General features: G+C 40.3%; 1 protein-coding gene across 5 annotated transcripts in view; it reads left to right on the top strand.

Moving 5' to 3' along the window:
* The window catches only part of GOLGA4 (golgin A4), a 55,782-nt gene extending 44,167 nt beyond the window's left edge, over nt 1–11,615 (top strand). For 4 of the 5 annotated variants that reach the window (XM_082192700.1, XM_082192699.1, XM_082192697.1 and 1 more), the window contains 5 exons: nt 222–297; nt 4,561–4,664; nt 7,031–7,117; nt 8,941–9,006; nt 10,899–11,615. In XM_082192700.1, the coding sequence (XP_082048826.1) occupies nt 222–297; nt 4,561–4,664; nt 7,031–7,117; nt 8,941–8,970 (297 nt within the window). In that variant the 3' untranslated portion in view covers nt 8,971–9,006; nt 10,899–11,615. The remainder of the gene's footprint in view (nt 1–221; nt 298–4,560; nt 4,665–7,030; nt 7,118–8,940; nt 9,007–10,898) is intronic. The other variant, XM_082192698.1, reaches the window with a different exon arrangement.
* Nucleotides 11,616–14,683: the final 3,068 nt, after the last annotated feature.

Genomic DNA, 14,683 nt, shown 5'->3' with positions numbered 1-14,683 from the left:
CATGTCTAATGCACACTAACAAATATTTACATGGTACGTTTAAGTGAGATAGATAGAGATATAATAGTTAACACCCTGAGTTGTCACTAGTAGTGGGTGGGGACAGACAGACGGGGTTTGGTAACTGCTTTCTCGTACATTCGGTACACCTCAAAGTTGAAACATATTCCATATCTCAGTTATGTTTGTTTTATCCTTCTCATCCATCACTTTATTCTTAGATTCATACACTACAAGACCGGTTGAAAAATTACGAGAAGAATATGTATGTCACAACAGTTGCATCGCCTTACAGAGGTGAGGAATGTTTGCCTTGGCACTGAGTTCACTGAGTTACAGAATAAAGCCTAAGAGAATACTTGCAAACCTAACTAGGGCTGCAAATGTATGTACTCTTACCTGGGAGTAAACCCCACTGAGCTATCTAAATTTAGGGTGATAGATAAATTTAAGGCCAAAAGTTAGTCTTCAGACTTTTATGGTTGTGTGTCAGGTATGGAAGGCCTTGTTAACACTTGTTAATAGTCTCTCAGTTCCATTTCAGTTTGCTTATTTGCGTTGAACTGAGCTATACAGATTTTGCCATGTGTTCAGACCCCTTCCTGACCCTAAAAGTTTGCATATATCAGATGAAAAATGTTACGCTGAAATATTGTTCAGTAGGGCAGTTCTGAATCTTTTTACACAAATACATATTTTAAAAAATGTAGTGATTTTGCATGATCTGTAAATGTAAGATTAGTTGCGTTCCAATGTCCACCTCATGGATCACGTGCAATATATATAAGTATTCCCTTGTGGAAAAAATGCTGCATTGAAATCACAAATAAGACATAGTTCATATTTTCAGTCATTTTCATTCCAATTGCTTACATATCCTGACGACTAGACCTTCAAAGCCGTAAATAGACATGTGTTGCAGTAATGCAGTTCCTGATGCAGATTATGGTTTATTCTTTAATTTTAATGTTTTGTTGTCCTTTGGTATAAATTCACCTCATGGAAAATGAGTGTGAAATGTAAGCATGTTTGCCACATATATTTATGTGTGCATGTGAGCAACATGGAGAATATCAAAATTAAGGTATAACCAGTAGCTAACATTTTGATACATGTGTAGTTCATACTTTTCCAGAAATCAGGTATTGAAGACATGTTTTAGATCTCCTCAAATCTTGGGATTAAGGATGCCTGCTGCAATGTCAGCAAGCCAAAGTACAAATACGGTACGACTGAGAGTTGGGCTGTAGGTTTTTCATACTGTAGTCTCATCCTGGAGGGAGATGCTTTAGTTTAACAATCCTCTAGTTTTAGAATGGGATTTCCAGTGGTAGCCACTATTTTTTTTTCTGAATTCCATCAGCAATTATGTTTGTGCATAAAAAGTTAAAATCCACACGTAACTAGGAAAGTAAAATCTGCTACTTTTGATCTTTTAGTTTAAGTGAACATAAATGGAAAAATAAGAGTCACAGCTTAATCTCCAAGAATGTAGATATTTTCCCCTTGCCCTCTGAAAGCTACTTAGCTACTCTGAAATGGCATACTTAGAATGCTTCTGCTTTTTATATTGTGTTTTTATGAAGAAAACATTTTAAGATATCAGTTACCATGCAAAAATTTTATGAAAACAATGTTGCTAAGAAACATAAACAGGATTAGATTAGAAGTCTTAGGAGAAACACTTGTAAGAGCTTAGTTAATACAATATATTGCAAATATTTTCCCAGCCTTGTCCTTCAACATTTGATGTAAAACTTGGACATGCATGCGCACTCACACACAGTTGTCTCAAAGGGTCTCTGGGTCCTGTGGGGTTTGCTTTCTAAACTGTCATATCTCCATGTTGAGGGCAGGGCAGTGGAGCAAAGGATCAAGTTGTAATAAGCAGCTGCCAAAGATGCAAATGACTTGCTACAGGTATCACAGTTCTACAAATGAAGGCTTTAAATTCCAAAGCAGTGAGGCGATGGTGGTCCAATGAGATGGCTTTTCCAGGCTGGTGGAGCCAGATTTACTGAGAGAGAGAGAGCACGCTTGTTTGTAGTCTAGATGGCAGCCTTGTAGAATATTGATCCTTGATAAAAATGTGGTCATGGTGATACAAGAGATACTGTAAGATGGTTAGATATGGTTGTCGAGAGCCCCAGTTGGGCCCTACCCTCAGTGGTTACACAAGGTTTGATAATCAGGTTTCTCACCTTCCCCATTGTGACCTTAAAGCAGGAGTGCGTCACACACAAACAGGTGGACAGAATCACCTGACGACATAATGACGTCATGTGAATGGCACCTGTCCAAATTGGTGCTTGGGGAGCACACCTTCAAAAGAGCTTTTTGTAACGACTGGTGAAGTGATTGTGGTTACATGGAGCTCCTTTGAATTGTCTTTGGAGTGGAAGGTTTGGATCAAACTGCTTCCTTCAACTAGAACCTTCAACTGCACTAAGGAGCTCCTGTTGGGATCACCTAGTGCAGCTGATCTCAGTGGATCTCCCTGTCTGTTCCAATCAGCCCTACTTACCAAGGGACAATGAGAAGCAACCTTTGAACTCCTTATTCCTCCTTTGTAGCGATGTCCGTGTTTGCCTGACACCTGATGTTACATATGATGTTGGGCAGGTGAGGAGGGGCGTTGTGGGCTATGGCCTTGCAGAACACGTTGAGTACTGTGCTAGGTCTAAGGTTCCCTAGTGCTACCTTAAAGGATTTATCCTGATTCCTATACTTTCTTTTTTAAAAAAATAATTTTTATTAACCGACCAATCAAATCAAATCAAATCACATCACATAAATTACAAAGCCGAATTTTAAATTTTGTTGAGGGGACCCATATTTCAAGATCCAAAGGGGGATTCTGATCATCTTCTTGCTACTGCGTTAATGTCCAAATCAGTCCAAACAAAGTTCATAATTCTCTCTAGTCTTATCTTGCTGTTTCCACAACTCATCTTGTTCGTATATTTTCTCTTTTTTCTTTATGATCTCTTCTGATAATCTCCTTAAGGCAATAAACACCAATAATAATCCTGTGTGAATTTTTCCGTTCGTCCAATCCTCAAATCAAGATGGTTTCCATATATCATCGCATTCATAGATAACATCGCTCTTTCCATCATTAATCACAGAACTGTCATTCTTAAGTCCCTCTGAGAAGTTTCACCCACAATATAAAAACAGCTCTATTTCTCCTCCCAGACTTAAGTCCTCCGACAGAACTTCCCAATATGGCGACGGTATTCTTAACTGCGTCATTCCAAAGCCCTTATACATTCCACGCTCTTCTTAATGCATGCTTTGGTTAGAAAGTTTATCTCCACACAGACATAAATCCACAGCTTAAGTCCTTCAAACGACATTTCTGACTTGTGGGGGGGGGGATTCTTGTTTAATCACATAGAGGAAAGAAAGGAAAGTTTTTTCCCCCTCCCCCATCCAGTCCTTTTGCCATACCGAGTCTTGGTCAAGAGAGATGAGCGTAAATCATCTGGTGAATTCTTATTCCTCCGACTCGTCTTGTTTATCAGAGATCTCTTCTGTTAGCAGTCTTTACTCCCCCTCTTTCCTTGAAATATGTGCATTCGCTTCCTCCTAATTGTTTCTTTTGAAGTTCTTGCAGCTAGTGGCGCGGATCAGAGACAGCGTCCAGGAGCGCCGAGATCCCACAGGAGGGCATTCTGCCTAATGCCCCCATTCCCACAAATTCAGGGGTGGTATAGGGCACAGGAGGCAAGGGCAGCCCCCCCCCAATCCTGGGGGGGTAGGGAGGCTATTTACTCCCATCACAGCCTCCAAATTACCTCGTGTGGGTCGGAGAGATGTTATTGTCAGCCATCTTCTGATGCGCCCCTAGTGGCCCCCCAATTCCTGTACTTTCCATTGTTTTGACAGTTACTTCTAACATCAGGCAGGAGCTATTGGCCATCGGAGAGGAAAAGGCAATCATGAATCTCTGGAAGGGATAGCGCTTAGGGTTAGGAGGTTTGTGTACTCAACCGATCCTACTTGTGAAGGGTTTGTTTGTTTAGAGCATTTGTATTCTGCTCTTCAGCTGAAAATCTCCCAAGAGCGGCTTACATAAATCAGTTCAAACAAGACAGTCCTTTCCCTCAGGCTTACAATCTAAAAGACATGACACAAAAGAAAAATGGGATGGAGAGGGTGGCGATTGAATTCAGATGTTGATTCTTTAAGCTAAATAGTAATTCTTAGTGACCAGCTGGGACAGAAACAGTTCAGGGACTGGAAGAGCTATCTTTCCCACTGAGGCACAAGCATGCTACCAGGAAGGGGCTTGAACAGTAGTCGTCTGCCTCTGCCTGGCGACATATTTGAGGGAAAGGGTAAGTTAGTGTCTTGAGTACAGAGGCAAGAGTTAAGAACTAGCTGCTTAATCCTCTTGTTAAAATGTAAAATGCTCTTTACAAAAGCAGCATAATCCGGGTAAGTGACAATCATTATGTCTGTATGTTACAGTTTGGTCAAGAGAGATGAGCATACTGATTGTAGCACATCTGTGTAAAATACAGTTGTATAAAACACTGTCTCTTGTCTGTGCAGATGGGAACCTCTGCCATTCAGATGTCTCTCTTTTTGGAGAACCGACGGAGTTTGAATACTTGAGGAAGGTGTTGTTCGAGTACATGATGGGCCGTGAGACAAAGGTACCCCCCATATTCAAGGCACATGTTTATTAACAGTCACTTTGAGGAAAAAGAACTGCACAGGTTGTAGTATTATTATGCTCTCACGGGATGAGTCCGTTCTTGCTCACATCTACCTTGGATAGAAGCAAGATGGTGTGACACAGGGTATCTCCTATTTATGAAGAGGGTTTTTTATGGATTTGTTTTAGTGTTTCATCATTAAAGTGTGGCGTTGGTTATTAAAGTTTTTTAGTTGTACCCCATCCTGGTTTCAAGGGACACGGGTGGTGCTGTGGGTTAAACCACAGAGCCTAGGACTTGCCGATCAGAAGGTTGGCGGTTCGAATCCCTGCAACGGGGTGAGCTCCCGTTGCTCGGTCCCTGCTCCTGCCAACCTAGCAGTTCGAAAGCACGTCAAAGTGCAAGTAGATAAATAGGTACCGCTCCAGCGGGAATGTGAACGGTGTTTCCGTGTGCTGCTCTGGTTCACCGGAAGTGGCTTAGTCATGCTGGTCACACGACCTGGAAGCTGTATGCCGGCTCCCTCGGCCAATAAAGCGAGATGAGCACCGCAACCCCAGAGTCGTCCACGACTGGACCTAATGGTCAGGGGCCCCTTTACCTTTACCTCCTGGTTTCAGAATTGATGATGGGTAGGTTATAAATCTCCTAACTAAATAATACTTTCAAACAGGACCACTCTCGGTGGATATTACACTCCATAGGCCAGGGTGGGCAGCTTGCAGTAGATTGGCAAGAGTTTCCAACTCCTGATTGTCATAACAATAGCAACAGTTAAAAATCCCCCCCTCCCCAAATTAGCTTGCTGAAAAAGAATACTGGACAGGAGTGAGGAACAGGAACAGACTTTTATGTGAAAGGACTTGCTACTTGCTTTTGGCATTGGTAAATTTATGAGCTGAACATGCACTCAGAGGCGTGTGTGTGTGTGTTTGTGTGTGTCCAACTGGCTGAGCCGCTATTTTGTTCCTGCCTCTGCTTGGTTGATCTCGGTTCTAGCTAGCATAAAAGTAGGCCCCAAGTCTGTTCACTCCTTCTTTAGGTTTCATAGGCTGCTCTTTGCAAATGTGATGGAGCCATTGTCCTCAAGCTTCCAAATACTCATATGCCAGCCCTCTTCCTTCTGTTACGTGGGACTCATGTAACCCTGTTTCCCCACAAACTTCATTTCTATCTCCCCCATGGAACCATAGCTCCTTCCTGTCCCCCATCCCCTTCCAATTGAGATTCCACCTTCCCTGCAGTTTTGTCTCTTAACTATACCTGAATCTGATGTAGGTTTAAACCTTCAGCTACATCTTTCAGCAAGTTCCCAACCTTCGGTCACAATCAATTTGCATGGGCTGGGAGAACTAATGAGCAGCAGTAAATTCATTAACATAGTGTGGAGAGTGGGGCAGTCAGTGGGGCAGCTCAGGCAGGGGGGCATTGTGCCCCTGGGTTGCTAACAGCAAGCCATTTACCAAGCAGGTGAGGACTGAGAGCAGTGCAGCAACAGAGCCAATCGGATGGTCCTGCTGCTGTGCTTGCACTGCGCTGAGCTCTCTACACTGCAGTCGTCTCCCTCTCAGCAAGCAGCAGCAATGCTTTCCATTGGGAAGCCATGTGCACAGCACTGCCCTGCTGGAGTAAAATTTTCAGATAACAAATCACGCCTCAACATAGTTCAGTCACCACCTTCTTAGATTTTTTTTAATTAAAAAAATAATAATTTCCTTTGATTCTGCTGTGGGCAGAAGCTGTTTTTCACTTACAAACAGGACCTTCAGCAAATAATACCATATAGCAGAGTCACCAGCACATTCTTACTCATGAAACGGTTTACTATATATTTCTTGCTTTGAGGCCATCTATACTACATTATTATTTATCTCCTTCCAAGAAATAGCAGTGGGAAAGAATGTTAAGAGCCTTCCTTTTAAGTTGAACTTTGTTTTCAGTGGATAGCCTATGAGTAAATATAGGCTTTATCTGGCTTTTATCTGCAACCAACTATTTCAAAAACATTGAAGCCTTAAGTGATGGAATACTGAATTTATTGTTGTTTTCAACTTGTACTTAGCCTTATTTTAAATCTGATCGTTTGGAATCCATTTCTGTATCATTTATTCTGGCCAAAAGCACTTGGGGAATTTTAAGTCGCTGGTGATGTTGGTTTGCAGACTCTTAGCTTTTAATGTAGTGCATTTATTTTAAAGTCTTAGCCTAAGGTTGCCACAGATTTTTTATGAAAGACACAAGTATTCGTTATGCATTCCTATTCTTTCATAAGGACTACAAAAAATACAGTGCTTTTATAAATCAATGAAACTGCTGTTTAGCGGATCATATTCTTATCATTACTTTGTTCACCTCTTCTTCAGACAATGGCAAAGGTTATAACCACAGTGCTGAAATTCCCTGCTGACCAAGCACAGAAGATCTTGGAACGAGAAGATGCACGGGCATTGGTAAGCCATAGTAAGATACTAAATAAAAGTGGCTTCTCAGGTGTGTCTTAACATTAAAGTTCTTTGGTCACCTAACTTTCCCGCAGAAGGATTTTGTATATGGAAGTAAGGATTTTGCACAGGGCAGGAAAACTCTTAGTGATAGCAATAAACACCTTAATGTTGGAAGACCCTGAGTACATCTTTGCTGATTGTGATGACAAAAAATCTCCTGTTATGTATACACCAGCACTTTGCTTGATATATCTGTCTTCCAGTTGGACTACAACTACAAGTCAGGGAAACCTATAAAATGTCAGTGTTAATATGGAAGAAGTCCGCAACAGTTTTACTCATCTATGCAAAAGCCTACTTAACATGCCACCTTGGGAACTGTGATGTTGAAAAGCAGATGCTTTTCAATTAAAGTAATTTAATAAATCCTATAATATTGATCTCAGCTTATGAAGATGATAAACGCCCACAATCATAGGACTATCCAGGCATTAGGTTTATCATTCTGTTTTATTAATAAACACTAGGGTTCAATGTAGGAATTGCTGAAGGGAAAATTTGCCATATAAAACCAATATATTTTCATGGATCTTGGACACATGAATGATTGTCAATTCTGTCTCTTTGTTTCTTCTTTTTGTTTCCTCAAAGGATGCTGCTATCTGTTTTCGCTCACAAAATACATTGATCCCAGAGCAAAACAGCTTAAATGGGGTTTCTCCCTTTTTCTACATTTTCAGCTCACAATTTAAGCGGCAGTTATATGTGATGAGAAATAAATATGAAATAAACTTAATAGTCTGCCAGCATCCCATTCAAAATTACTTACCTTTTGTGGCTACCACTGGTTTGTTCTAAAACTGTGTCTGAGTACCATTTGAAGGCCATGACAAAGGTACAAAGTAGAGGAAACAAAAAGGACTTAAAATTCTGTACAATTCAGATTTATGGGGAAACTATTTGAGCAGTGGCACACTACATTTTGTGGGATTCTGTCTGAAAATTGAAACGTTGTCATCAGTTAGTTTTTCTGTTTGGCTACTTTCATATCCTGCTTTAATACATACTAATACTTGTGCTTTTCTGTTGGCTCTATAATTTTGCATGCAGTTGTTAGACGAGATGAGGGAAATAGAATACAGTGGTACCTCTGGGTACGAACGCTTCTGGTTATGAACACTTCTGGTTATGAGCTCCGCTAACCTGGAACTAGCTGCTCCTGGTTGCAAACTTTGCCCCAGGATGCGAACAGAAATCATGCACCCAGCAGGAAGCCCCATTAGCGAAAGCGCGCCTCAGGATAAGAACGGTTTCAGCTAAAGAACGGACCTCCGGATCAAATTAAGTTTGTAACCAGAGGTACCACTGTACCAGGCCCAATATTTCATGTTGTGTCTGTCAAAATAAAGTCACATGTGTTCCTACCCTGGAGTCCTATTTTGATACTAGCAGTTTTAGTAGAAATTAGTAGACCTTTGCCTGAGCCACCTGAAGGAAAAAGTAGCAAGAAACAACAATGAGGCATCCTAGGCTTAAAAGCAAACTTCGCAGGTTCATGGATTGTGCACGTGCATTGCATGAAGCGGGCAACACTTGGCTCTAGTTTGCCCTGGAGCGTAGTGCCAGTGCTGGCTGCCATTGCTGTTTTTACACTTCACCCGTATGTCAAACTCTGTACAGAGCAGAGAAATGGCAAGGCTAATCACTGGCATCTCACTTGCTATGTCCACAAGTTTGACAGTGTGGAAATAGATGTCTAACATGTCTAAACTCACATTGCTTTTATTAACACAGTAACCCACTAAGCTGTTCTTTTCCTGGCTTTGTAGTTCACCTCACCTCGCAGTGGCATCTTCTGAATAAGCCATCCATCAGTGCTTTTAGTTAGCATGTGGGTGAGTGTTGCCTGGTACATACAATATTTGGTTTTGCCTAGTACATACAATGCTTGTTAATAATAGTGAGTGATATCCACTGTTAGTTGTACAGAGTAAACCCACTGAAATCTGTAGACTTAAGTACCGTATTTTTCGCTCTATAACACGCACCCGACCATAACACGCACATAGTTTTTAGAGGAGGAAAATCCATAGGCATGCCACCCGTAGGCATTCCCTCCATAACACGCAGACATTTCCCCTTACTTTTTAGGAGGAAAAAAGTGAGTGTTATGGTGCAAAAAATACGGTACATTCACTAGTATGATAAGCTTTGGCTACCACCCAGTAATAACTAGTCCCTCCCACTAACAAGCATGCCGAACACTTGTTCTTACCATATTTATTTTGCAAGGCAAGCACGTGTAAAGAGGACTTCTTAATCCCACAACATTTTTTTCTGATCTTGGACCAATTTGAGATTATTTTGAAGAACATGTTCGCAGCTTCACACATCTGATGCATAAGATTAGAACAACATAAGATTATGATACAAGTTGCACTGATTTTCGCTCACTTTACCTTGTGTACTAATTGCTGATATACTGCAGACCAAACCAGATGTAGTATATTGGATTGGATCTCCCGGCATTTTTTATTTTATTTTAATAGCAACAGCAGTACCCTGTTGCACGTTTCCAGTGTCATGTTTATTTTGACCTTTATTTGCCTAAAGATATTAATGTCAGTTTTCACTTCAATGCTCAAAATGTAATAAGGAATGGAAAACTTAAGTTCCAAGTCACAAAAATCAGTAATAGGTTTATTATTCAAAATTGATTGCACTAGCCTTTAACAACTGTCAGGAAGGGCTAGTCATCCCCTTTTTTTCTAGCTGCCTGTGAATTCTACATCTGTTTTGAAATCTGGCATAGGACTGAATTCATAAGAAGCTAAAAAATCAAGTTATGAATTGCTTTGGAAGGAAATCTGAAAATGTGAAGCAAGCTGTCTGCAGAAAGTCCCAGTGCTGTAGAAGTGGGGAGTTTATCCTCTGTATTTTTACATGTTCTACTTTGTGTAGTCCCCCAACTACTGAATTCCCACATAAATCTAGTTTCTTCAGAATTTAAAAAATGATTTAAAGTCAAGCGTACAAAATGTGATTATGCAGAAGTTCGTTTTGGAAATACAAATTTATTTAACTTAGATTACAGAATACAGAAGCCAAGGAACTTGCAGAGGACAAATTATTTTGACCATATATATGCTTCAATATATTTATACTTCAAGATAACATGAAGCTCTTGTGAATGAAATGTGATCAGCTACGTTGGGCCATTTCAGGCTAGACTAAAACAACAAAACATTAAAATCACCTGTGAGGTCAATGAGCCAAAGGAAAAGCTGTTTCGAAGATATCTCAACTCCATATTTTAGCTGAAATAAAACTTATAAGGGATACATATGCATATAGTAGTAGTAGTAACAGCAACATCATCAACAACAGGAAGGATAGATAGATAGATAGATAGATAGATAGATAGATAGATAGATAGATAGATAGTCTTCCCTGCATCCACTGTTATGGATATATTGCTCCATGTCCCATAGTACATTGTGCCTGCTACCTAGCCAAGACCCTTGCAGTCTTTCTGTCATGTCATTGTGCCTTTTCCATTCACTTACTAAGGGGGGGGGGGAGTGGACTGGATCTGGCTGGTGGGCCAAATGTGTAATATTGAACTGTATTAAGCAACACACACCAGTAAAATACTTTTTAAAACTGTAGGATAGTTGGTTTTTAACTTGCCTCTTAAACTTATTATGTCTTTCTGTATCGTAAATTAGTTTGTTGCTTTGCTTTTACTTGCGCTTTTTTATTTTTTCATATCATCCCTCCCTTCCAGTCCTGGCTGCGATCGTCCTCTTGAAGAACTTGCAACACATGCACTTTGTAGCAGATAGCGCTCCTTTGAAATCTGATCATATCTCCATACTAGCACTATGAATAATGGACAGGAGAAGAACTACTATTCATTGCCCCACGTGAAATGAGCAAAATTAAGAACAATAATCGGTTGTGGGCTGGGCATGAATGTAATCAAACAGTTGTCTTGAAAGATTGTCTTACCTGGTGATGGAGTGCTTATATTGAACACAGTTTTCTATTTTGGTTTAGAATATTTTTTAATAAATGTTTTGCCTCACTGCAATACAGATCTCACAGGATCTCTCTGACGAATTAATGGTTTGACTGCCCTATTTATTTTTAACAGTTTTATCGTCTGAAATAATTGTGCAATATACTTTGGGTGGGTAGGAGGCCTTGGTAATGTTCTTGGTAAATTAAACCTGTTTCGACTTTTTCCCCTCCCTCACAATTTGATCTGTTGATTGTTTGCTAAAGGCAATTTCTTTCAAGCACTTGCTTTATAATGAATCCAAATTGCAGTACCTCATTTGTTTATTCCTAGCTTTTGTACTTATATTTTGTGGGGAATAAATTTACACTCCTGTAAATTGTAAATAGTTACTACTTCCTTGTATCATAAGCTGATCTCTGACTGTTGGCAGTGCTAATCTTGCAGAGCTGGGAGAGAATAAAACTTCTATTTACTGTACAATGCTGCAGACTGATGTACTTTTTAATAGCAAACATTACTGTCTAATAATTGCTGTGATCTTATTCAATAATATAGGTGAACTACCAACAAAGCCTAATACCCTGCTTCTGAAACATAATTGTAAGCTGGTGGTGCTTTTGGGAGTTCTAAAACTGAGCATGGCCTAACTCTGAAAACTTTGGCCTTCCGGATGTTGATTAATTACAACTCCCATCAGCCCTCAGCAACATCTGGAGGGCAAAGGTTCCTCCTGCCTGGCCTGATAAGCAGAAAATGCATGATAATGTCATTCACAAGTTTGGTATGTAGCTTACTGGAATGCAGTTGCAGAGTTCTGCAAAACTCACGGATTCTGGCCAGAAAACCATTTTAAAAGTCAGGTATAAATCTTATGGCAGACATGCACGAATATTTCCCCCCAGAATTCTCATTTTCATCTCACAACAGGCCTAGTAGCTTGCTTTTCATATAAAACAGATTTTCAGCGTGGGATCCATGGACAATTAAGTCACATTGGAATGGATAAGCTGAATTGACATCCATGGTTGAGTCCTTCCTGAGTCACATGGGAAAGTCAAAACAAACTCATTGGAAGGAAGATGTAAATCCACAAGCAGTGTGGTCTGAAAGAATGTGAAATCATTTATTTTTGCTTAAAAGTAAAGGACCCCTGACAGTTAAGTCCAGTTGTGAACCACTCTGGGGTTGCGGCGCTCATCTTGCTTTACTGGCCAAGGGAGCCAACGTTTGTCCGCAGACAGTTTTTCCAGGTCATGGGCCATCATGACTAAGCCGCTTCTGGCAAAACCAGAGCAGCGCACGGAAACGCCGTTTACATTCCTGCCTCAGTGGTACCTATTTATCTACTTGCACTTTGATGTGCTTTCGAACTGCTAGGTTGGCAGGAGCTGGGACCGAGCAATGGGAGCTCACCCCGTCGTGGGGATTCGAACCGCCCACCTTCCAATCAGCAAGCCCTAGGTTCAGTGGTTTAGACCACAGTGCCACCCGCGTCCCTATACATTCTGTCTTACACAAAATTGTTACCACTTTATTTCTGCTTAGGTGATAACAATTTCGTTTAAGAATGTTATCTGCATCTTGCATATGGAATGACATTTATTAGATGAATCCATTGACCATAGCAGCATCAAGTATTTAGGCATCATATTTGAGCAGCAGCGATGCTGAACGGGAATAAAAAGTTGATTTTATTTGAGCAATCAAAGTGTGTTAAAGGAACATTCCTACTGAAACTGCTAGTTACAATATCTAAACAGCAGAAGGTTGAGCACAGCTTTAGTTTTTAATATTTAAGGCAATCTCATTGCAAATGTGGAATGAATATAACTTTGGCTTTTCTTCTTGCTCTTTCAAATTCTAAATCTTCCAACATTTAGACATTAGTAAAAACTGTCCTGTGAACCTTAGACTTTCTAACTATGGTAATGTACATTGTGTTTTGACATACTGAAGAGTCTGAGGTTTTGGAAATTTCAGAGTTTTGTGTTTTTTTAATGGTCTTTAATCTTCAGGAGTTCACAGCATACATACTTCAGACAGTGAGATACACAGAGGAGATGAGCTCCTTTTGCTCTTCTGTTTCCATCAGGCATTCCCATCACCTTTGTCCATACAAATCCATGTTGCAGAAATCTGAAATTGTGTGGACAGCCATTTATTACAAGCAAAACAAATACCATATTGGCCCGAATATAAGCCATATTTTTTCCCCAAATTCTGACCATGAAAAGTTAAAGTGCGGCTTAAATTTGCAACCTTACAAAAAATTTTACAGTATCGCTGCAGAAACAGACAAATGGTAAAACGGAACAAAAAAAGTTTTTTTGCCGATTTGCAAGCTTGAGACTGTTGTGCAATTAACCCTTAGGATTTTCTTCTACATTTGCCATTTATGGGTGTGAGTGCCTGCGGAATTGTAGGAATTTAATAGCAATTTGCAGTTTTAGCGATTGTACGGTAACTTTTGCGGGCTTGCAAGATCAAAGGCTTAAATTGGCTTGGAGTTAAAATTCTACCAACTGCAGCGATTTTCAGCCTGTAACCCAATTTTAAGGGACCGGCTTATATTCAAGTATTCTCCCCCCCCCCTTTCCTCTTGAACTTTAAAGGTGTGGCTTATTTGTGGGTGCGGCTTATATTCAGGCCAATACGGTAATACAAATGTATGTAACTTACACAATTTGATCCTGGTACAAGCTTTTTATTTCCTTTGTGTTGTTTCTAGTTTGCTTTGGCAAAGAGCTTTGTCTCCTTAGAACAAAATGTTCCTATCCCTCTTCAGTAGCATTGCTCAATGAGTTTTTTCTTAAAAGTCCCAGTCCCTGAATGTGTGACCAGTCTTTGTTTGCACACAAGACTTTCTAAGCCAACAGCAGCTCTGCCATCCTACCAGATGAGCTGTCCTTGTCAACTGGAGGGGGACATAGAGAATTTCAGAAGCAGGTGTCTAATGTAACTTGTGTGGCGGCTGCTGCCGGTGGACCTTTGAGAACCCAGGAAGTCCTTCCCCCAGATCATCTGCACAATTCCTTGTGTGCACCAAAGGACATTGTTAGGGTAGCAGCACATGAATTGTAGTTCCTTTTAAAAAAGTAATTATCCCTCTCTTTGGTTTTTCATGTTTGACCATATATGGAATAATTCAACCTACAGAAAATTGGCTAATATATAACAACAGACCTCACACTCCTCCACACTATGTCAAATGAGTCCTGTTCTTTCCCATCTTGCCTTTTAGGGTTTTTAAAGAGTTGCACCAGTCATCTTTAGATATAGCTAAAAATATACATTTCGAGATTGGAGTTGCCATATACAGTATATGTCACATTACTAGAAATTCCCACACCTGCAGTCTTTTACTCTTGACATCAAACTTTTGTTTTCAGCGTCTTGCACTTAAGGAGCCAAAATCTCTCTCTCTCTCTCTTTCTTTCTTTCTTTCTTTCTTTCTTTCCCACCCCCCTTGAGAAGTGGGATTTATTTCCATTCCCACAAGATACTAGTGAAGAGTTTTTTTGTGCTTTTGTTTTTGCCAAATGTTGAAA

Source organism: Podarcis vaucheri (genome assembly GCF_965113315.1).
Source record: "Podarcis vaucheri genome assembly, chromosome: 12".
NCBI lineage: Eukaryota > Metazoa > Chordata > Lepidosauria > Squamata > Lacertidae > Podarcis > Podarcis vaucheri.
The sequence above is the reverse complement of the archived record's forward strand: the minus strand, read 5'-3'. Positions and strand labels throughout refer to the sequence as shown.